General features: G+C 49.9%; 1 protein-coding gene across 1 annotated transcript in view; it reads right to left on the reverse strand.

Annotated features, from left to right (window-relative positions):
- Positions 1-340: 340 nt before the first annotated feature.
- The window catches only part of CCDC60 (coiled-coil domain containing 60), an 82,736-nt gene continuing 61,528 nt past the window's right edge, over positions 341-21,548 (reverse strand). Inside the window, exons 6-14 of the mRNA XM_016201551.2 lie at positions 18,438-18,528; positions 14,442-14,676; positions 12,456-12,540; positions 9,342-9,413; positions 6,879-6,938; positions 6,080-6,202; positions 3,770-3,901; positions 1,978-2,167; positions 341-442 (exon numbers count right to left, since the gene is read on the reverse strand). Coding sequence (XP_016057037.1) covers positions 341-442; positions 1,978-2,167; positions 3,770-3,901; positions 6,080-6,202; positions 6,879-6,938; positions 9,342-9,413; positions 12,456-12,540; positions 14,442-14,676; positions 18,438-18,528 — 1,090 coding nt within the window. The remainder of the gene's footprint in view (positions 443-1,977; positions 2,168-3,769; positions 3,902-6,079; positions 6,203-6,878; positions 6,939-9,341; positions 9,414-12,455; positions 12,541-14,441; positions 14,677-18,437; positions 18,529-21,548) is intronic.

The raw sequence follows: 21,548 nt of genomic DNA on the forward strand, positions 1-21,548 counted from the left end.
CCCGCATTCCCCAGCTCCAGCTCTTTCCCGGCCAGGCATCAAACATTCAGCTTAATTTTATTATCCGGGGTTGGAGGAGGAGAAATACAGCGCAGGAATTTGGAGAGGGAGTGGTGGGAGTCAGGCTGGACCAGGGAGGAACAGGGACTGGAGGTGGAGCCTGGGGCGTGAGGGTGAGGGGGGTTTCTACCTGGGAGCGTCTCCCTTTAGCATGTGGCCAGAAGCGTCTCCAGATGACCCTGCTATTGCACCGGCATCTGTGAGCGTAGGCAAGAAGCAGGAGCCCAGTGTCAATGACGAGGGCTCCTCCACGGGGACAGCTGGTCGACCCCGGCCCCGACTATATCTGGGCACTCTGGGGCCGTAAGGGGATGTTGATCCGGTTTTGCAGCCAGTTGATATAGTCCTCTTGAGGCATATGGATAATGTGTTCTCGCACAAACTGCAGGGCAAACACAGCGGCAGCCTCAGACTTGGTCTGAAAGCCGGGCTCTTTGCTCTCCCCCCCCCCCCCCCCGCTCCCACCCCAGATCCTGGAATATTTGTGATTGAGGTTGGCGGTCCCAGGATGCCAGCGACCAGGCATTCGTGGTGCCTGGAGCATCGTGCTGGGGGTGGTTCTCTCTAGGAAAAGATCCCTGTCTAGCATCCTAGGCTCATTTTAAGCCCCTTCTATTGACCCAAAGAAATTCGGGGACATCAGGAAAACCCAGCTGTCCACATTTTTCTTTCTTTTCTACTCCTTAATATCTTAAAAAAAAAAAAAAAAAGTCATTTGTCCTTTAAATTTCTTTTGGCGTGTAGACCCCTTTGAGAATTGATGACAGTTATGGGCTGGCCTCCAGGAAAGGGTTAAGACACAGAATGTAGTTTCAGATAGACTCTAGATTAAGATGCCCACTATTCAGGTTCTCAGAAGTTCTGGGACGTTTTCACCGGGGGAGGAACATGCTGTTTTACTAGCCGGGGTCGTGAACTCACCTCAGAGAATGGGGGGAGCCTCGCTATCCCCTCTCTTCTCTTACCCATTCAGAGATTGTCCCACAACTGACTGGTTAAAGGTGGACTCCGTAACTGGCAAGTGGAGGTTGGTGGGACAGTTGCCCTAGAGTTGGTTTTGGAGTAGGCAGCTGGAGTCTTTCCTGGAAGAACCCCCTTGCTCGCTTTCTTTTAAACCCATCGACTGCCAGTGAGTTCCCCCGACAATTCCTGCTCTGCTCTGCTTTGGGGCCTTTGCACGTGCTCTCCCCCTTCCTGCCCTGCCCTGTCTCCTTCTCTTCATGGTGCTGTCTTTTCAGCATTCAGGTCTCAGCTTAAAAGCCACCTTCCCCCGTCGCCCTGGTTGAGATAGGTCCCCTTTACCTTTTACCTTGAACAAGTGCCCCTCAAACTTTATGGTGCAGGAAAGTCACCTGGGATGCGTTGGTGGATATGGTTTGGAACCTGAGGTTATGCATTTCTAACAGGCACCCAGGGGAGGTCATGCTGTTGGTCCGTGGGCCACAATTTTGGTAGCCAGCCTTAGAGGGCTCCTTGTTATGGTCACCAGGTATTTCATTCACTCGTCCGTCTATTTCTATCTCTCTAAGGCCTCCATGTTTCTTTCTGTTTTAAAAATATGTTTTTATCGATTTCAGAGAGAGGAAGGGAGAGGGAGAGAGAGAGATGGAAACATCAATGATGAGAGATAGTCAGCGATCGCCTGCCTCCTGCACATCTCCACTGTTCATAGATTGATGCTCAACCACTGAGCCACGCCGGCCGGGCAAGGCCTCCTGGTTTCTAGGGGGCACCATTTACAAAGAACATACTGTCCCCTGGAGTTGAACAACCAAGGTCATGTGACCATCCCTCTTCTGTTAGATGATACGCTCTGTGAAGGTAGAGATCTTTGTCTTCTAAACAGTGCCCGGGTGTTGAGAGGTGGTGGGATGTGGGTGCCAGGGGCATGGTGAGGGGAAAGGACATGGCGGTTACCTCGACAGCCGCAGCGACGTCTGGGGAGCAGAGTTCCCAGGTCCTCAGATCCTGCAGCACCTTCAGGAGGACGTGGGGCCTGATCCTCAGGTCCAGGTTTTCTCCGTACTTCTGCAGTTTTGCCAGGATCTTTTTGGCGGGGCGGAAGTTCTTCAGATCTTCAGGGAGTTTGGACAGAAGATCAAAGTACCTTCCATTTCAAGAAAAGAGGGCCAATTAGGAAGCTGCTGGGAGGTGGGTCTGGGCACCTCGGGCCCTCCATCTCCACTCTCTTTCTACCTCTCTTGTGATGCCTCCAGGGCAGCATCCGTTTTTACCTGGGGGCCTTTCCTCCTCCCTAAACGTAAGGGGCCCACCACCGATCAGGTAAGTCTTTCATTTTTAAGGGCAGTAAAGGCTGGAGCGTGACTTGCAGCTCATTAGGAAAACAAATTAGGGATGCATTTATGATTTTTCTAGCCTGCAGACAATGTGAAAAGCTTACAAGAAAGGAAGGGACACGGAGATTTTGAAGCTTCCCTTTTGAGAGTTAATCAGGCCAGGAGGACATGGACACATCTGTGGGGAACTCTCCAGAAAGCAGGAGGTCCTCACACACAGAATGTAGGAGGAGGAAGGGGGTAGGGGAGTAAAAAGGCGGAGGAAGTGTGTGTTTTTCCCATGTCTCTGTAGCGCGTAAGCTTGGGCCACAGCTCTTGTGCGTTTCGGTGGGTTCTGATGCTGTGACAGAGCGTGAGGTTTGCTTGGTAATCCACGGTGGGAGCAAGGTAGACTCTACTCCGGAGGTGGTTCGGGTGTGATCAGGGTTTAAGGTGTGTCTTTTAAAAAAGAGGGGTGGTGGCATCTCTTAAAAAAAAAAAAAGTTTCCCCTCCCCCTGAAATATACGTACCCACTGTGGAAAAATTTGAAGAAGAAATGTGGTTATCCATCATCGCACATTTCGGGCTCCTGATACTGTTTTATATTCTAAGATCCATGATTATATATGTTTGTGTCTCTTTGTAAGCTCACGTCCCACATTATTAAAATCATGGAAGGGAATTTTGGGCTCATTTTTAGACTCACCTTACTCTTAGAGCTCGATTTACTACTCCCCCTGCCAGGATTAGGTTCGTAAAAGCACAGTCCACCTGACTCCAATTCTGTGTTGCTGAGGAGCCTAGAGACTGGGGTCAGGCAGGGGTTTAAATCCTAACCGTTCCTTGTTTGTAAAGTGGGGATTGATATGTACCCTTTACCTATCAGGACTTTTGTGGGGAATAAAATAGGTAAGTTATGAACGTTGCTTAGGGTGGTGTCTGCCACATCCAGGAACCACTCAGTTCATGTTGCTTTTGGCTGTACTTACAGTATCACCTGGGGCACAGTGTTCCTAGCACGTGCCCGCCTGCTTTTGTATCCTGAAGGGGTTAAATTGTTTGGGGAATAGTGGTCGCCCAGCAGACCTCTGACTCTGGATGTTTTCAGGTTGTTCTGCCTCGTGAGCCTGTCCCATCGGGGCTGGCGAGCTAGTCTTTATTTGCAAGTCTGAATCAAACAGAAGATAAATGTGGAGAACTGAGCTGGCTGGCTGGCCTGTGCCTCAGGAACTGAGGGAGTCTTGCCTGATTGTGCTCTGGACGTAGCCTGTTTGGGGGGTGGAGGGGGGAGGTCCTATTGCTGGCGGAGGACAGTCTTGGAGGGATGCCTCCCTATGTCTCGAGGGCGAACGGGAGCAAATGTGATTTTGTGACCACAGCCCGCCCTGCCTCCCCTCCAAGGACCGGCTCATCTGGCTCTCAGGGTACTTACCAGTGGTCGGCGATTTCTTCCGCGTCTCCTTTTACCATGGCGACTCTGTGTCTCATTTTTGCTATGTCCTTTTGAAAATTCGAAACAAGGACAAAAGAATGGAACTTCTGGAGGCCTCTCTCTTCCTGGCGCCTGCGTCACAGGTTGTAGGAGAAAGAGGGGGAAGGGTCAGACCCCCGGCTCCTTTAAACCATCCTAGCGGCCCCTTGAGATCGGACTCGAAACACCTTTCCTTCCTGAGGTTCCCCTAACCCGGCCGCTGTTGAATGGACGGTCTGGCTTTGGTGACGGAGGTGACACAGCTCTCTCCATGGTCCTGAAATGCTCTTGCTAAATCCAGTAACTTTTTTTTTTTTTTTAAATCAGCCTTGCCCCGCCAGGCGTGGCTCAGTGGCTGAGCATCGACCTAGGATCCAGGAGATTGGGGTTCAATTCCCGGGTTGCGGGTTGCAGCCGATCAATGACTCTCTCATCACTGATGTTTCTCTCTCTCTCCCCCTCTCCCTTCCTCTCTCTGAAATCAATAAAGATATAGTTTAAAAAATTAAATAAATAAAAAATAAATCAGCCTTATTCTCTCCCTGCTCTTGATTGTATTTGCACAGATTCCTCACCTGTGAAGTGAAGGGTAATAATGGTTCCTAGCTCTCAGAGGTGAAGACTAAGTAGCAGAATGTGTTTAAAGTGCTGAACTTAGTGCCCACCTGCCACACAGTAGGAGTTTAACTCACGTTGGTTCCTCTCTTCTCCACTCCCCTTATAATTTTGTGCATGTGTCTTATCTCTCCAAAGAGACTTTATGTTATAAATATGACTGTGCCATTCACCGATACTGTATATGTTTCAGTGGCTTCCCATTTTACTCAGAATAAAGCCCTCTTGAGTAACTTGCCCTCTGAGGCTCTGGATTATTCAGGACCTACAACATTTTCCAGCTTTATCCCTACCTTTCCCATCTCTTCTCTCCCAGAATTTTATGATAAGTCTCTGAGATAAAGTTCAACCTCCACAGCCGGGCGAGTAAGGCCTTTTATGATCTGGCCTCTGTCTATCTCTGATCACCTTGTAAGCAACCCAAGTCCCAGCCACACCTGGCTACTGGCAGTTCCTGGCCCAGTGGGCCCCTTCTGGCTTCTGGGACTTGGCTGTTCTTTCCTCTGGAACTCCCTGGCCTCCTCCGTTTTCCTGTGTGACTCTGGGATTGAATTCCTTCGCTTTTATCGCTTAACTCCTGGGTGACCTTCGACAGGAGACATCTCTGGGCCCACTTTTCTCATCTATAAAATGGGTCTAATAATAGTACCTACCCCATAGGATGGTTGTGAGAACTCAGCGGTAAGTAAACACAAGGCTCTTACACCCGTGACTGCTGTACAGTAAGTGCCCTGGAAATATCACCTGTTTTTATTAAGCTGAAAACGTTGTTTCCTCCAGGAAGACCTTCTGGTTGCTGCTGCAGGCCGGGCGGGACACCCTCCTCCTGCGTTGCCTTAGCCCCCTGCTCACTTCCCCTTTGCCCTCATTACCCTGTGTGGTAACAGCCTGTCTACTTGTCTGTCTCCCTCACGAGACTGGGGGCTCCCAGAAGGCGGGTGCGGATCACCTCTGACCCCGTGGCCCAGAGCAGCCAGTCCATCCACGCTGAGAGGGTGAGAGAGCGAAGGGTCGCCATGCAACTCATGTTGAATGGACAAGTTCACTGGCGTGAACGGCCCCTGCAGTCAAGGGACAGGCTGGGACGGGAGGCAGTAACTGGGTTGTCAGAATAGAAAAGTTTCCAGGGGCCCCCTGGTGCTCTTGAAATCCAGATACAAATTTTAATTATGATGTTTGTGGTTGTGCCTGGTGCAGCTGTCACCTGCCACTTCTCTGCCCTCTTCAAATTCCCTGAGTCCCTTTCAGCCTCAGGACTCTGGATGCACTTTTCCTGTTGCCTGGAATGTACATCTGCCCTCTCACCACCCCACCAGCTCCTCCTCATCCTTCAGGGCTCAGCCTTAGAGTCACCTCCTTGGAGAGGCCTTCCTGGATTACCCGACCTAAATGAGGTCCCCACGGTTTCTCCCCCTCTCAGAGCACCCTGTTCTTTCCCTGTACGGCAGTGATCGTAATCTGTACCTATGTATTTATTCAGTTATTTTTGTTCCTGCCCATATTTTTCAGGAGAGACTCTAAGCTCCCCGAGGGCAGAGAGCACGTCCTTCCTGTCCCCTGCCGTAGCCTCGGCACCAGCACCTGGCATCGGGTGGGCACAGAGTAGGTGCCAATTGAGTGTGTCCTTTGAGTGAATGCATCTGTGTGTGCCCTTACTTCATGAGGATTTCCATCTTGTCCTGCAGACAGAAGCCGGCCTCCTGGGCCACACTGTAGAACTTGGCCCTCATGGTGGTACACACGTTGGTCTTGCAGTGGATGAGGTCACGGTAGGTGCGGCTGTGGGCACAGACAAGAAGGGCTTGGGGGATCAGGCCCAAGAGACCGACCCGTGAGGCTGGCCTCTCTGGGCCCCAAGGTGCTTTGCAGTGGGGATTCCCTGGACCCACCTGGGCTCTCTGGGCTCACCTGGAGCCTCCCCCAGCATCCCCCGCTCCCCCCCCCCCCCCCAGATGTAGGAAGGACAGATCTTCCCAGCGGTATCAGGCTGGTGGTGCAGGCCTTCTGAAATGAGCCCACAGTGACACATCTGGCTAGTTGAGCCCAGCAAATGTGAAGGACCACGAGATAAAGATGGAGTTTGGAGCTGGGAAGTCCAGGCTCAGACTCCAGTGCCACGTTTGTTAGCTGTGTGGGTCGGGCGGGACGTTTCACTGGCCGAGTGTCAGTCTGCTCCTCTGTAGAATGGGATGGTGTCGCCGCTTCATAGGATTGCTTTTGATGAATAAGTGAGATAGTGAATATGGAAGGCTTTGCCCAGGGCCTGGCACAGAGGCTGGATCTGTTGCCATGGCCTGTGTCGGTGCTCAGCGTCTTGACCTTGAGCCCCTTGCCCTGGGAGCCCCTGGTCCTTCAGCAGTGTCTATGGCTCCAGGGGGCCTGGTCTGCACTGGGTTATTTCCCCGGGAAGGTAGAGGGTCTGGTCACCACCGCCCCTCTGGCCCTCCTGGCTTACCTTTTCATCTTCTGGATTGGTTGGCTGTGGCTTTCTCCACTTGTGCTGCTGGACCTCTCGCTGAAACACAGAGGGACAGTTTCAAGTTGCCTAGTGCCTGTTTTTCACACAAAGGGCACTTTCAGGGTCCCCTTGACACCTGCCGGCCCCCAGGATTCAGGTAAGGGAGGTGGTTCCAGTGAAGTCGCCAGTTATAGAACTCGGTGTGTATTTTCCCCATCTCTTTGCCTTTACCCCGTTCCTGGGGTGTCCTTGTTCCCTCCCCCATTACTCAAATCCTACAGTGTTTCCTGGTCTACAGCAGGTTCTACTTGCGCCGCCTCCTCTGGTCCAGCGTTGACTTTTGGTCTCTGCCTATTGGCAGGATGACATACTTTCTGGATCCCAGCTTCTTTTGAATAAAACAGGTCTCTCTACCTAGAGGATAGGTTCATTGTAGATACTTCCTTCCTCCTGTCTACACCCATGAGCTCGTAACCCAGAGCTGAGGGAGGACTTGGTGATGGGATGGTCGAGTCCTGCTCGTCTGTCAAGTTGTCTTGGGTGCTCCTGACCCCAGGCTGACTGACTCTTCCTTTACTTTAAGGATTCTCTTCTCTAAATTGGACCCTTGGGCTGAACATCTATTTCACTTGACTTTGGAGGCAGGCAGAGCTGGGTGCAGAGCCCAACCCTGGTCTTTGGGCAGGGAACTCCACTCTGGATCGTCAGCGTCTTCATCTGTGACCAGTCAACTCCTCACACCATCTGACCAGTTTTCACGTGGGTCTAGCACCTTCTCTCTCACCCTGTCTCCCTCTGTTTCTTCCAAATGCCTCAAAATCTGACTGGACTGCTTTATCTGTGTGGTTTTAGAGGGTAAGACTTTTTCCCCTCCCTTTGATGGGTGGCTAACCCTTTCCTTTTGGCCTTGTGACATCCAGGACTTCTTTAAGGAGGAAGGCTGGTGCTGTTCCAGACCCCTCTCCATAGGAAAGGTCCTGGCCTTTCCTGCTGTTCCCAGAGGCTCATGGGAACAGACCATGAGGTCTTAGGCCTGGCAGGTGATGGAGCAAATGCTTATCCCACTCAGCTGGGAGGCAGAGCCCCAGTGCTGATACCCAGAAGGCCTTGTGTTGGATTCTAACCAGCTACCTCAACCCCTGCAGATGAATCTTTGGGGGAGTGTGTTGGCTTTGACCTTCCTCATGCAGATGGCTTCCTTCTTTTCTAGACCTGACACCATGACTCAGGGAGGAGTTGGGAGGTGAGGGAAATAGTGTTATTAGCTGTGGTAAACAAACAAACAGATATAAACAACAAAAGATCCCTTGGCCTGTCTCAGTCTTCCTTCCCTTGTCTCTCGTTGACTTTTGGCCATACTGGTCTTTGCTCAGTGCCTCTAAGTTGCTTCCTGTCTCAGGCCCTTTGCACATGCTATTTCCTCTGCTTGGAACACTATTCCCACCTTTCCCACTCACAGGCTAGATTGTTCTTTTTTATTTCAGGTCTCCTCTTAAATGTCAAAGTCAGTCTTGGTTAGGACCCTGATGCTCGACGTTCACCCATAGTCCTGATTACAGGGCTGACTCGGGGGGGTTATCTGATAAATGCATGATTGGCCCATTAGACCAGCAGTTCTTAACCGTGGGCAGAATTCAAGGAGTCCGCGCATGCGGTTGGAAAGAAAGTTACACCTTTGCTTTAGCCGTTCGCAGGAATGGAAATCACAGGCGTCTGCACATCACAATTGCAACGGTGGGAGCTATTTTGAAAAATCATTTGCCCTTGACACTAATCCAAAATTATGGCCGTTCCTGGAGCTGCCGCCGAGTCTTGTTACGTGGTGTGTTTGTTGAAGATGCTCACAGATTTACTACATCCAGATATGGCTGTAATATCGTAGTCCTTCTTACTATAGATTTCTTTGTAAACCTTGGTAATTTACAGTTTGCATTTGAAAGCATTTTTCTGAAAGGATCCATAGGCTTCCTTGGACTGTCAAAGGGTTTATGGCACAAAAAAAGTGATGACCCCTGTCCAGACAGAGATTCATCAGGGCAGGCTGCGACGGTCTTGTTTGCTGCTGAATCCCCCCAAAACCTAGCACAGTCCCTGGCACGTAGTGGGCTCATTGAATATTCTTGAGACGAATGAATGACATGGGGACAGATCTCCTCTGCTCCGTTACAACTAACCCAATAAAGAGGAAAGGACTAGTTCTGCAACGTGCCCTCCCTTCTTTATCCCTACATACCGGTGAGTGTCAGCTGTGTGGCTGGTTAGTGTACAGTCGCTGGGGAGAAAGGCCTGGGTACTCGCCCCCCAGCCTCAGGAGTTAAGGGGCTTATTTCTAGTGAGGAAGGAAAAAGCCACCCATCCCCATCCCCCTTTCCACGGTCTGGTGAGGAGCCTGTCTGTACACAGCCCCTGGAACTGCGGGGTGCCTCCCGCCTACCTGCTGTGGGCCCCAGGCCTTCCTACCTGGATTTGTAGGTGGTCTGCGTGTCTTTATAGGTAGAATCGCTCTTGATCTGTCTCACCATCGACAAGATACTGCAAAGCAAGACGAGTCTCTTAATAAGGTACCAGACCTATGGTGCTCCTCAGGCGGTTACTCTCTGTGGGGGGACAAGTCATTCTCTTTCTAGAGCAGGGCTACTGAGACTCTCCCAGGCACAGGAATTGCCTGGAGAGATTGCTGAGAATACATATTCCTGGGTCATCTCTTGGGGATTTGGATACATCAGGCCTAGGGTGGGTGGGGCCCAACCCTAAAAGCTGCATTTAAAACCACATGTGCACACACATGCACATACACACGCACACGCATGAGCACATGCACACTTGCATACACATGCGCGCTTCTGCTGCACATGTGCAGGGAGCACACTTTGAAACCTTAGAGTTTCTCAGCATATTGTGAAGAAATGCCCACCGAAGTGCTTATTACAAAATACGTTTTTTTCCGGAGTTTCCGACCCCTTGAGTCTGGGGTGGGGACCAGAAATTTGTATTTTTCACGAGCACCCCAGCTGATTCTGATCTTTGGGGACCTGTGGAAAACACTGCTAGAGGAATTTACGAAAAGGCTGTCTTCCTAGATGATGATGTCATCTGAATGCTTGTGCCCCTCCACCTCCGGTTCATACCTTGAAATCCCAACCCTCAAGGTGATGGTTAGGAGGTGGGGCCTTTGGGAGGTAATTGGATCGTGAGGGTGGAGCCCTCATCCATGGGGTTAGTGCCCTTCATAAGAGGCCCCAAAGAGCTAGCTTGTCCCTTCCTCCTTGTGAGGTTACAGTGAGAAGACAGCTGTCTGTGAGGCAGAGGGCCCTTACCGGACACCAGATCTGCCGGCACCTTGATCTCAGATTTCCAGCCTCCAAAACTGTGAGATAGAAATGCCTGTTGTTTATAAATGACCCAGTTTATGGTATTTGTTACAGTGGCCCAGACAACTAAGACAGATGACAGAAGGAGCTCTGGCCTTGAGGCTGGGGACTGGGTAGTTGGCTTTTAGGGGTTCCTAAAAACCCCAGAATTCTTTGTCAGCCTCGACGGGAGCAGATTTGGTGCCTAAAGTGAGAAGGGAATCTAGCTTCTGAAGTGAGGAGGGCGAAAGAAAACCTGCAGCTCCTCCTGTCCCTGCAGCTCCGGGGAGAGCCTTCAACGCCCACCCGCTGCCTTGGTGAGAGATGGGGGAGAATTTCCTCCCGGAGGGTGAGGGTGGGAGATTTCAACAGGCTCTTGCTCTGTAACCATGGTTATGTTATCATTAAAGCGAATGCAGAGGTCACATGGTGAGGTTTGTGCGGACCAGGTCCTTGCATGGTTTTGTCTTTGACGACCTCATGCGAGTCGCTCATCACCATTCCTCCACGACTGGGAGACGGAGCGATGCAAATGGGTAATAAACCTGTCTCATTGGGGTGCTGCGAGGACTGTGGGACACTGTGTGTGTGAAATAAAAGTCACGGCCGTCACCACCACTACGACCACACCTGCCATTTGTTGAGTGCTTACAACAATACCAGGCACATTCTAATATGTTAAATATCTCACTGAATGCTTAAAACGACTCATTGGGGTAGACATTACCGCCGTAACAATGATAACAATACTTTACCAGGATAATAGCATTTAACTCTCACTGCAACCCTTTGGGATAGGTTGTCGGTGAGCCTCATTCTACAGAATCGGAATAAGGCTCAGAGAGGTGAAGCAACTTGCTCAACATCACACAGCAGTGAAATGCTGAGAATGGAAATTGACCCTCGTCTGTTTGGTCCCAAGGCCAACGCTTTGATGCTGCTCCATTTCATTTTATGGATGAGAAAACGGAACTTTAGAGAAAGGCTGAGGAACTTGTTCAAAGGCATCAGAGTTTGAACCCAAGGCAGTTCCGACTCCAAAGCCAGTGTTCACACTGTGAGTTCTTACAAAGGGAGGAGCCTTAAGGAGCTGATCGTCATTACTTTCTGTGCCTCTTGCTGATGAATCAGGCACAGCAGTCAGGGGCCAGTGTCGTCTCCGAGTGCCTGCGAGGGCCACGCCTCGGAGCCCCGATGCCAGTTGGGGCAGTAGCAGGGAAATTCATCATTACAAGCAGAGGTGAGGGTGCTCGGCGAACTCTAATTATGGTAATAACAATAACCACTAAGTCATATCCGGCATCTCAGTAGGCTCAAGGTGGTGATGAACCTCTCCTGGTGCCTCATTTATTTTCAGCCAGTGCTTTGCTTATTTGGAGGAACCCACACTTGGGAAGGGAGCTCCAGCTCTAGCCCGTCTGCTCTCCAAGGCTTTTAGAGGCCAGAAGCTCTGTGGATGAAGCTTTCCACCAGAAGGAAGACATTTCAGGTTTAAGTCTGACACCTGGAGCCAATCACATTGGTCACCAGCCTGAAATGTCAAAGGAGTCTTGTGGCTCCCGGGATAGACACGAGAATCCTGGAGGTAGCTTCCACGGTCTCAGACAGACTTATGTCTCTTCACATCCATTTTGGCTGCATTTTAGTTCTTTGAAGGTGCCATGGTCTCTCTTGAACATGTTTGTGTATGTATATGTGCTGGCTGTAATGCTCTCCCTTCCCCCTATCCCCACCTCCTTTTCATGCTTCATTCGAAAATCTCAGCTTAATGTTTCTTTCTTGGAGGAACCTTCTCTGATCCCCAGACCAGATCGGATACCTGTAGTATTTACTCTCACAGGTCTGAGCTTTCCTGCCAGAACACCTCCCTCTGTAATGAGTACAGAGCCCATACACTTTCATAGTCACTAACAGAATGGATGGATAGAGAACGGTTTTTGGAAATAGATCTGGATTCAAGTTGTGGTCTTACATTCATTAGCTCGGTGACCTCCAACAAGTCACTTTACTTCTCTGGGCCTCATTTCCTCATTTGTAAAACAAAGATGATAGTATGGACCTCCTAGGGTGGTTGTGAGAACCTGGAGAGATGATATATGTGAGAAAAGAACATCGCTCAGTGCTTACACCAGAGAAAACACTCGGTAACTGGGAAAGGCTATTGTCAATGGTACCGTGGTTATTCTGATACCCTTTATTTGCCCCAGGAGTCCAGAGAACATACCTGGGTGCGCTTTTTTGCGTCTCACTATCCTTCATGACCGTCCTCCGGGCCTCTTCCCGAACCATCTCCAGGAGCTTCTGCAGATCTGATGGAACATAAGAGGTCACTCACTATCTGGAGGACTCTCTTGAGACTGGATTGTGCAGGACAGGGCCCAGCCCCCAGCCTAACGTGGTATGAATATAACAATAACCATACATTTTTAAGAAGAAAACCGGGTCCCATTACTCCTGTACCGAAACCTTCCAGAGACTTCCTGTTGCACTTGGAATAATTCTGAAGTCCTTACCTTGCCCCTGCAAAGGCTGTTTAGGCTCTGGCCCCTGCCTCCCTCCCTGGCTTCATATCTTCAGGTCTCAGCTCAAACGTCAGGGTTGAGAGAGGCCTCCCTTAACCACCCAGCTAAACTAGCCCCATTCCCACCATTAGTCTCTTTCTAGCTCGATATCTCGTTTTATTCTTTTTGACCATGTATTATCTGCATTTATCTTGCTATTTATGGTTTTCTTGTTTATTGTCTGCTTTTTCCTTCCAAAATGTGAGCTTAGGGAGGGCAGGTACTGTAATTCTCCATAGCTAATCGATAGATACGTGTAGAATGAAAGAAGGTTTAAGAGATCCGTAAGAGTCACGCATCTGCTGATGGCTTATCTTAGCTCCACTTCAGGTGATACTCCTGTTCTGTAAACAGCTCTTCAGGGATTGGACCTTTTTTGGTCCCTTGTTGACAAGGGAGATGTTAGGAATCATGGGTGGTTGTTCCTCTGAGTCCTGGCCACTCACTGAACTTTTGCACATTTCTAGCTTTGATGGCCCCAGTTGGGCTTTCTGGTCTACCTTGACCTCTTGTCCAACCTACTTGAATCAACACTACACTCAATCCTTGTCAGCCCAGCCCAGCCCGGCCCGGCCCGGCCCGGCCTGGCCCGGCTTTGGCCCAGCTTTGGCCCAGCTTGGGTGCCACTGAGGGGACATGGCAGATGTGGCCATGGCAGGAACGTGTCCCATGCAGCCGCCTCTCACGCCCCCTGTTTCCCTTTCTTCCTTCTGCCTTCTCCATCTTTCCGTATAAATCCTTCTTTTCACTTCCCTGTCTCCTTGAGGCTCAGGCCAGAAAGTCCTGAGAGTGAACTTTTTACATGACATATGGGGTCCACTCATAGCTGCCTCTGGTGGGGGCCCGCAGGCTCCCCCGAAGGAGTCTGCAGAACTGTGTATTTGTGCATGTTTGAATTTCTCTTCTGGAGAGAGGACCTGTCACTTTCAATAGAGTTTCTAAACAACCCGTGTCTCCAAAATGATGAACCACGGAAAAGGTGTGCTCCAGAGTGGGGATCACAGGGTGGTAAAACTCCCGTGTAGAAAACATTCAGGAGAGGCAAATCCTTAGAGACAGAAAGTAGGTTTGTGGTTGCCGGGGGCTGAGGGTGGGTGGGATAGGAGAGGGTCTGCCAATGGATATGAGGTTTTCTTTTGGGTTGATTGAAATGTTCTAAAGTTAAATCGCGGTTACCCAACTCTGTAAATTTACTAAAAATCATTGAATTGTATCCTTAAAATGAGTGAATTTTAGGGTGTGTAGAATTATACCTCAAAATCTGTTAAAATAGATAATGAATTTCAAAAGTTAGTATGAAAAAATATAAAATAGTTCATTAATAATATTTGTATTCTGATTACAAGTTGAAATGATAATGTTTTGTATAAACTGGGCTCAATGAAATGCATTATTAACGTGGTAAACAGAGAAATTGATGACCATTGGCTGTCTCCCAAGGAGTGGTAGCTCAGAGTAACCCAGGTTATAGGGTATATTTCTGATCTCCTTTGGAGTAAAGCAAAGGGGTCCAAGGAAATAGAACAGGGCCAGGGGCCCCTGTGTCTCTCTAATTGAGTCGGGGCAGAAGTGGGGCAGGAGGCGGTCTTGATGTCCGGCTTCAGGGCGAAGCGTCAGGGCAGATGGGCCAAATCTCAGGCAGGACTTACTGATGTGGAGAGGTTCTTCGTCTGGCTTGGTTGAAGACGATTCAGTGTCCTCGACGTCCTTGCTGCCTGTGGCCTGGATGACCACGGTGGGCGGCTCCTCTGAGCCAGGGTTCATGGAGAGCATGCTGTTCTGGGGAGAGGAGCCCGCGCTGGCCCGGGACAGGCTGAGTGTGGAGCCTCGCCGGCTTGGTTTGCGGCTCGCGGTGCGTAGTGTAGGAATTTTGAATTTCTTGGTCTGAAGGAGAGAGAAGATAGAGGGCTTTTAGAAAGGAAGAAGGAAGGACAGAAGGGTGGGAAGAGGTAAAGAAAGAGGGAGGGAGGCAGGGAGGGAGGGAGGGAGGGAGGAGGGAGAAAAAGTGAAAACCTGGTCCTGAATGTGAATTCCTTTTGGCTCTTCCCAAACACTAGGAGATACACGGCCAGCCTGAAGTGACCCTCTGTCACAAACTGAGATAATTTAAGAATGTGTGCTATTTGAGGTAAAGGGGACGAGACTTTTCTATTCACTGAGCTCCGTGGTTGCCCAGGCCATTGCCACAGGGAGCCAGACCTGTGTTCCCACGGCCTTGCCATGGCCTAGAATGGTTTTCGGCTTTTCTGGAGTGAGTGGTCATCAGAACTGATTTTTAGCCTGTGGGAGAGGATGGGTGGCTCTAATTTCTACATGTTGGTTTTGACCCCAAATTGCACCTATCACACTTAATTGTTCACCAGGTTGACGCCTGGGCCTCAGGAATGAAGATATGTATTAATGTGTGTGTTTTTTTCCACCCCAAAGAACACCAGACAGAAAATTCTAAGCCTGACGTTTTTGTAGGGGGAAGCAGATGTGGCTGGTGCATTGGCACTCTTGTCGCGGGGGGAAGACCTGTGGTTGTGATGGGCAGGAAAGTCTAGATGACAAGTCTCAGAAGCTCTGGGTAGGTAGGGAAAGTCCTGCGAGGGGAATGTGGATTTTTGGAAGGAATGGAGTCAGAGAGGTCTGGTTATGTGTGTATGTGTCCGTGCTTGTGTGTATGTTTGTGTGTTTGTTTATGGGTTTGTGTGTGTGTGTGCGTGTTTGTGTGTATTTGTGTGTGTGTGCTTGTGTGGGTGTGTGGTAGTGTCTGTGTCTGTGTGTTTATGTGTGCTTTTATGTGTGTGTGTGTACACACACGCTCTTGGTGTTCCTTCAGAATGCACTGTGTGAAGTCATGTCCTCATTTCACTCAGGACCCAAGTCCCCGAGAGGCTCCTGACTTGCCCAAGGTCACGCATCCAGCAGGACCCATTTCGGGGAGTCCACTGTATGTGATCAGAAGTAATTTTTTGATTGGCCACCTTGTGGCCGAGTGTGGGCGGAACTGCCCTGCATTGGAAGAGGGAGGGACAAACGATGGGATGCTTCAGAATGTGACAGACGGGGGAACTGGAATTTGAACTGGGTTTACCCCGATCTCCAAGGGAGCACGCGGGTTACAGAATGACTGTGATAAAGGAAAAACCAACGCCAGAAGTTGGCATGTTCTCTCCTTGTATAAATTAGGAGCTTGATACAGCGGCCCCTTTGTCTTGACATTGGTCAAGAGCTTGCTAGACTGACGAGAACCCCCTGCTCCCTGCCACCCTGGGGAGAGATGATGTCCGAGCTCAAGGATATTACATAGAGAAGCTGCCTCCTTCCATTGCCTTTGGCGCAATGTGAATTTCCGACTCTAGAAACCAGGTGCTTGAGGTCAGTGTCAGTTTTGAAGGCTGGACAGATTGTGTCGAGGGGGCAGCCTGGAGTCTTGCAATGAGCACTGGACTCAGAGCCCGGGGACCTCAGGGGTGAGGCCTGGAGCAAGTTGCTCTGCCTTGCCTCAGTTTCATCATCTATAAAACAAAGAGGAGGGACTGGGATGATCTGAGAAGAGCTTTTTGTATCCAGAGTTCGGTGTGCATCTTCCATGAGCTAGGGTTTCATTTTGTGCTTCTGAAGTTGCCATTAATTAAAATTCAATTAACGACCTCAGTCAGGAAATCCACAGTGAAGGGCTGACACTTCTGATTAATTGAGAGTGGCAGAAAAGTAAAACGGGGAAGGGGGAAATGTGACAAGCAGTTTCAGCATCCCCCTTGCCCTTTATTGAACTGACTCTCTCTGAATTGACTTAAATCCCCAATGCTTCTCTATTTTTTAAAAGAATATTTCACTCAAGAGCTGTGTTAACCAGCTGCTGTGTTCCACCTCAGTAGGGACTGCAATGATTCCTTATACTTTTTGAGAAGTAGGGGCTCCAAACTATCAGCCCCAGGGGAAACATTTAGCTGCCCAGAATTATACAAATTGAGGAGAATTTTATATGAAAACTGAGGCTCTTGGTCTCTCTTGAAACTGATAAGCCTTGGGTTTTCATTCTGACATGGCAAAATGAGCTAATGCTGAGCAGAGGTTCTTTCCTTTAGCTGTGTAGTATTCCTGTTTGCCACAGACCTCACCACACCCTGTTGCCTTACTCAGCCTTATTTTTTTATTTATTTACTCATTTTGCCAGGCTCTTATGAACACTGCCTTGGCACTGTCAAGCTCTACACATACAGAAGAATATCACTGCTGTGTGGGTTGATTAGAACCTCTCTTTCACAGTGCTCATTTTGCAGGTGGAGAAACTGAGGTCAGGAGAGATGAAAGGATTTGTCCCATGCGATGCAGCAGACTGAGCCGTGGTGGCTGAGCTAGGTCTCCTGACTCCTAATTTAGTGCTTCCCCCATCCTCAGAGTGGACCACATTGCAGCACAGAGTTTGACCCCACAGGCTTCCCTGGGGGAATTCAATTTTGTGAGAGTTTAAGTGTGGAGATTCGCTCTCCCTTCCTCCAATTTCCGTTGTGTATAATCCCGAAGGACATCTTTTAAAGGTTTGTGGCTCCTGCTGCTTTTTCTGTGCATCTCTGGAGACGGATGCACACGATATCTCCATAGCAACTTCCTGTGATAAAAACCAGTGTTCCTACTTCTCAGAGCTATGAGCACCCTGATGAAATAGCAAGAACATGCCGAAACTCTTCATGAGGGGCAGTTATAGTCATGGTACCATGGAGAACATGCATCCGAAAGCCCAGTGTTTAGTAAACAGTGTTTAATAAACAGACCAGGATTGACTCTTGGCTCTGCCGTGACCCAGCTGTGTGACCTTGTGCAAGTCACTTAACGTCCCTGAGCCCCAGCTTCCTCCTCTCCCATCTGGGGGTCAGAATGCTGCCTCATGGGATTGCTAAGAGGACAGGCTAGCTTCCTTAGCACACAACCTGGTCCATTGCAGTTATGTTAACAAGTGGCTTCTAAAAATTATATAACCAGAGGAATGCCCAGCACTTGGGCATTTTCAAGTGAGTTTGTGTGTTGTCTCCTGGGATCCTTTACTGATGTTGCGAAGTAGCCGGGGGTGAGCATCACACCCGTTTCATGGGTAAGGGGAAAGGTTCCGCCAACGCTCTAGTCATATGCTCTCTCGCCCACCTTCACATGTCTAAAGATCACCTGCCATTATTGTTATTTTGTTGAGTAGATGAATTTGGGAGATTGGGGGCTGAGAATAGTTTTCTGCGAAAAGAGTCGACCTCTTGATGTTCTCTTAATAAGCACGTTCTAGTTCATAGAAAGCCATGTCTGTCCAATCTTATTTTCTGACTGTGTGTGTGTGTGAGAGAGAGAGAGAGAAAGAGGGAAATCGAGAGGGAGGTGACTGTTACTGATTAAAAATATAGAGTGAGGTGGGCCCATTTCCTTCTGGTGACATCTGTTAAGGAGCGCCTCGGCCGTCCCTCCCCTCCTCTGTGAAGAGATGTCCAGCCAAATGTCATTTCTCCTCTAATCCCCAGATAACTACCCAAGAGCAGGTGGTTCTGACTCCCCTCCCCTCAGAGAACCCACCAGAAAAAAAGAGAAATCCCGTGAGAGAAAAGACTGCCAAGGACGCCACCGGCACACGCCGGGGCTGGTAGTCAGGCGGCAAGTCAAGACCTGTCTGTTACCTTGGGCGCCGTGATGAAGTGCTCCCACCTCTGTCCCATGGACTTGTCCTTAATGATCTTTTTTATCGTGCTCTTGCTTCCACCTGGGTCCCTGAGTGAGAAACAGCTTAATGAGTTTTCCGTTTCCAGAGTCTTGGTTTATTACAAGTTCTTTTAAGAAATGCAATAAGCAGACGATGGCTGGTGGCTGGTCTCAGATATGATCTTTTTTACCCTGTCCTGTACCCGTGAAGAAGTGGGAGGGACAGTTCTCCATAGCTGGTCTTGCGAGTGAAAATCAAGGTTAGCAGAGACCCCCGCTCACTGGGGGTGGGGATGCGTGGGGTGGGAGCGGTTCCGAGGGAGGTGGAATATATTTGCATGCATTCTGCATCTGCTTGCATTTTGGACTCCCGTCCTCTCAGACTCCAGGGCAGGTCTGCGCTTGCTCCGGGGGAGTGAAATGAAAAGCGTGTTCATTTCGGAATCTCTGCCCACTCTGATGCCTGAGGGTCCCACCATCAGGGACACTTCTCAGTAACACAGAGAGAGCTTTGCTGGGTGGGGGCTGGGGGGAGCGTGGGGGTGGATTGCACAGTGAAAATCACTGGCTTGGAGTTTATTGAGCAAAAGTTCTGTACGATATTATAGGCAAGACGCTTCTGTGCATTCTCACTAAATCGCTGCAACGAAACCTTGTGATATAGTCATTACCATCCCTTCTTACAGATGAGAAAACAAACCGGAAGGGGTCTTAAGTTGCTCTTACCATGGGCCTCTCCAGGGCCCTGCACCGAACTTTGTATTGTAATTTTGTATTCTGTTTCTTAAAGCTCCCCCCTCTCCCAGTTAAATAAACTTTAGGTCCTGCAAAACCTGGCTCCTCCCCTCGTGGGTTGGGGGATTTTCTGGGTATGCGACCAATCGAAGCCCCAGCAGGCTCTGTTGGTGACATGCCCACAATCCCTTATCTGAAACCCGTGGAACCAGATGTGAGACCAGATTCAGAGTTTTGGCATCTTGGAAAGGAGCGAAGCAGCACGTGTCACGTGCTAATATCATCACTCCAGAGGGGCCTGAGGTGGCATGCTGCAAGTCAAACATGGTGATATTTCTGCAGTGATGTATATGAATATTCACACTGGGGGGTGTGTGTGTAAATAAAGGCTATAAATTGCTTCAAGTTTTTACCATCAAATAATTGGGTTCATCGCAGATTTTGCTGCCAAATGGGTTTCGGGGAAACTGAGTTTTCAGAGCCTTTTGGACGTTGGACTTGTGGCTGTGCCGCAGTGGCTCTCTGATGAGCAAGCTGAAGACTCCTGTGTGCTCTCTCAACTACCCCGCCTATCTGTTGGTTGGTTGATTGATCTATCGAATTCTTCCTTCCTTCCTTCCTTCCTTCCTTCCTTCCTTCCTTCCTTCCTTCCTTCCTTCCTTCCTTCCTTCCTTCCTTCCTTCCTTCCTTCCTTCCATCCATCCATCCCTTTATCCCCCTTTTCTCGGCAGAAAGGACTGTAGATGGCTGGGATCCTTTCAGTCCTTTGGCTGCTGTCACCTAGCATAGACGAGGAACCTGAGGAAATGATAGGGCCAGACCAGTTTGATGGGGGGAGGCACCGTCGGGGGCCTAGAGTTATCAGGGGCTGCAGAGAGCCATTGGTGGGGGAGGATGCTCAGATACAGGAGGCAAAACGTGATCAAGACCAACCTTACTTAGGACTGGCATGGGGGTCTGAGCCGCAGGATCGAAGGCCTTTACCAGCCCGGATGGGGAGGGGGGGTGTGCCCTTCACTGGCAGAGCCTTGCCGAGCACCTGCCAGCTCACAGCTGCAAAGCAAACAATGCACCCAGACCCCAAGGTGGGAGTCGGGCTGGGGAAGGCGGGGTGAGCATGCGCCTCCAAGGTTTTTGTAAAGACTTTATGTTTGATTACACAATAAAAAGCCCTCTGAATAATTAACAGTGAAGCTCATTTAATGTCGGTTCTGCCTGCCTCTCCCCCTGAGTAATCGAATTAAGGAATATTTAAAATCCAGCCAGAGGAAGGAGCAGCAGTACTTCAGTCCTATAAGCAATATTTAAACTAGCATCACTCCTGAAGTTTGATTGAAGGCTCACCAACTGGAGGCTTGAGCAAGTCGTCTTTGGAGGTTTCAAGACCGCAGGGCCTTTTGTTTCCCCCCCTTTGCTAACACAGCCCCTGCTGTGCCTGTCATCTCCTTCCTGAAGTTCAAAAGCGGCCCCCCTTCCCCTTTTAAAATTAAATCTGGTCCAAGCCAAGCTTTCAGAAACCTTAAATGTCCTGGCCTGATCTGGAGGATGGGGGTTTTCTGTTAACAGCGACTTCCAAGATGACCCGAAATCTGGGACAACTTCAGCCGGCTGGCGGAATGAGCTGAACACGCAGCAGGCTTCTTAGAGATCTTAAAAAGCCCAGCGTCCGAGCTCTGGCAAAGCCGTTGATGAAGAAAGGGTCTGGTTAGACAGAATCCATCTCTCTGTTTCATTTTCAGCAGCAAGTAAACCAAAAGGGAAGATCAGTAGCAGGAGGGAAAGAAATAAATAGCCCGAGCCTCGTCCGCAGCGGGCTGACTGCACACCTTTCGAAGGACAGAGCAAGTTGCTGCCCCTCCCATAGCTTGGTGGGTTGGTTATTACGTAGTTCACCAGGGTCCCAGGTCTCCAGGCTCCTACGAGTCAGGTGTAGCACCGTGACTGGCTTTGCTCAAAAATGCGCGAGTGAGCCCAGCCGGCGTGGCTCAGCGGTTGGGCATTGACCTAGGATCCAGGAGATCGTGGTGTGATTCCCGGTCAGGGCACATGCCCGGGTTTCCCGCTCGATCCCCAGTCGGGGGCGTGCAGGAGGCAGCCCATCAATGACTTTCTCATCATTGATGTTTCTATTTCTCTCTCCCTCTCCCTTTCTCTCTCTGAAATCAGTAAAGATATATTTCAAAACACACACACAAAGCGGCGTCCCTTTTCTGCTGCACGGGTGGTGGAAGCTCGCGTTGAGGTGGACCTCCTACCAGCCTGGTCCTTGAGTGTCTGATGAGCAGAGAGCCCCCTGTTGATGACATGTAGGGTGAGCAAAAAATAGAGCTTGCGTTGTGTGAAGCTGCCGAGAT

The sequence above is a fragment of the Miniopterus natalensis genome, chromosome 20 (assembly GCF_054644295.1).
Source record: "Miniopterus natalensis isolate mMinNat1 chromosome 20, mMinNat1.hap1, whole genome shotgun sequence".
In the NCBI taxonomy this organism is placed as follows: Eukaryota; Metazoa; Chordata; class Mammalia; order Chiroptera; family Miniopteridae; genus Miniopterus; species Miniopterus natalensis.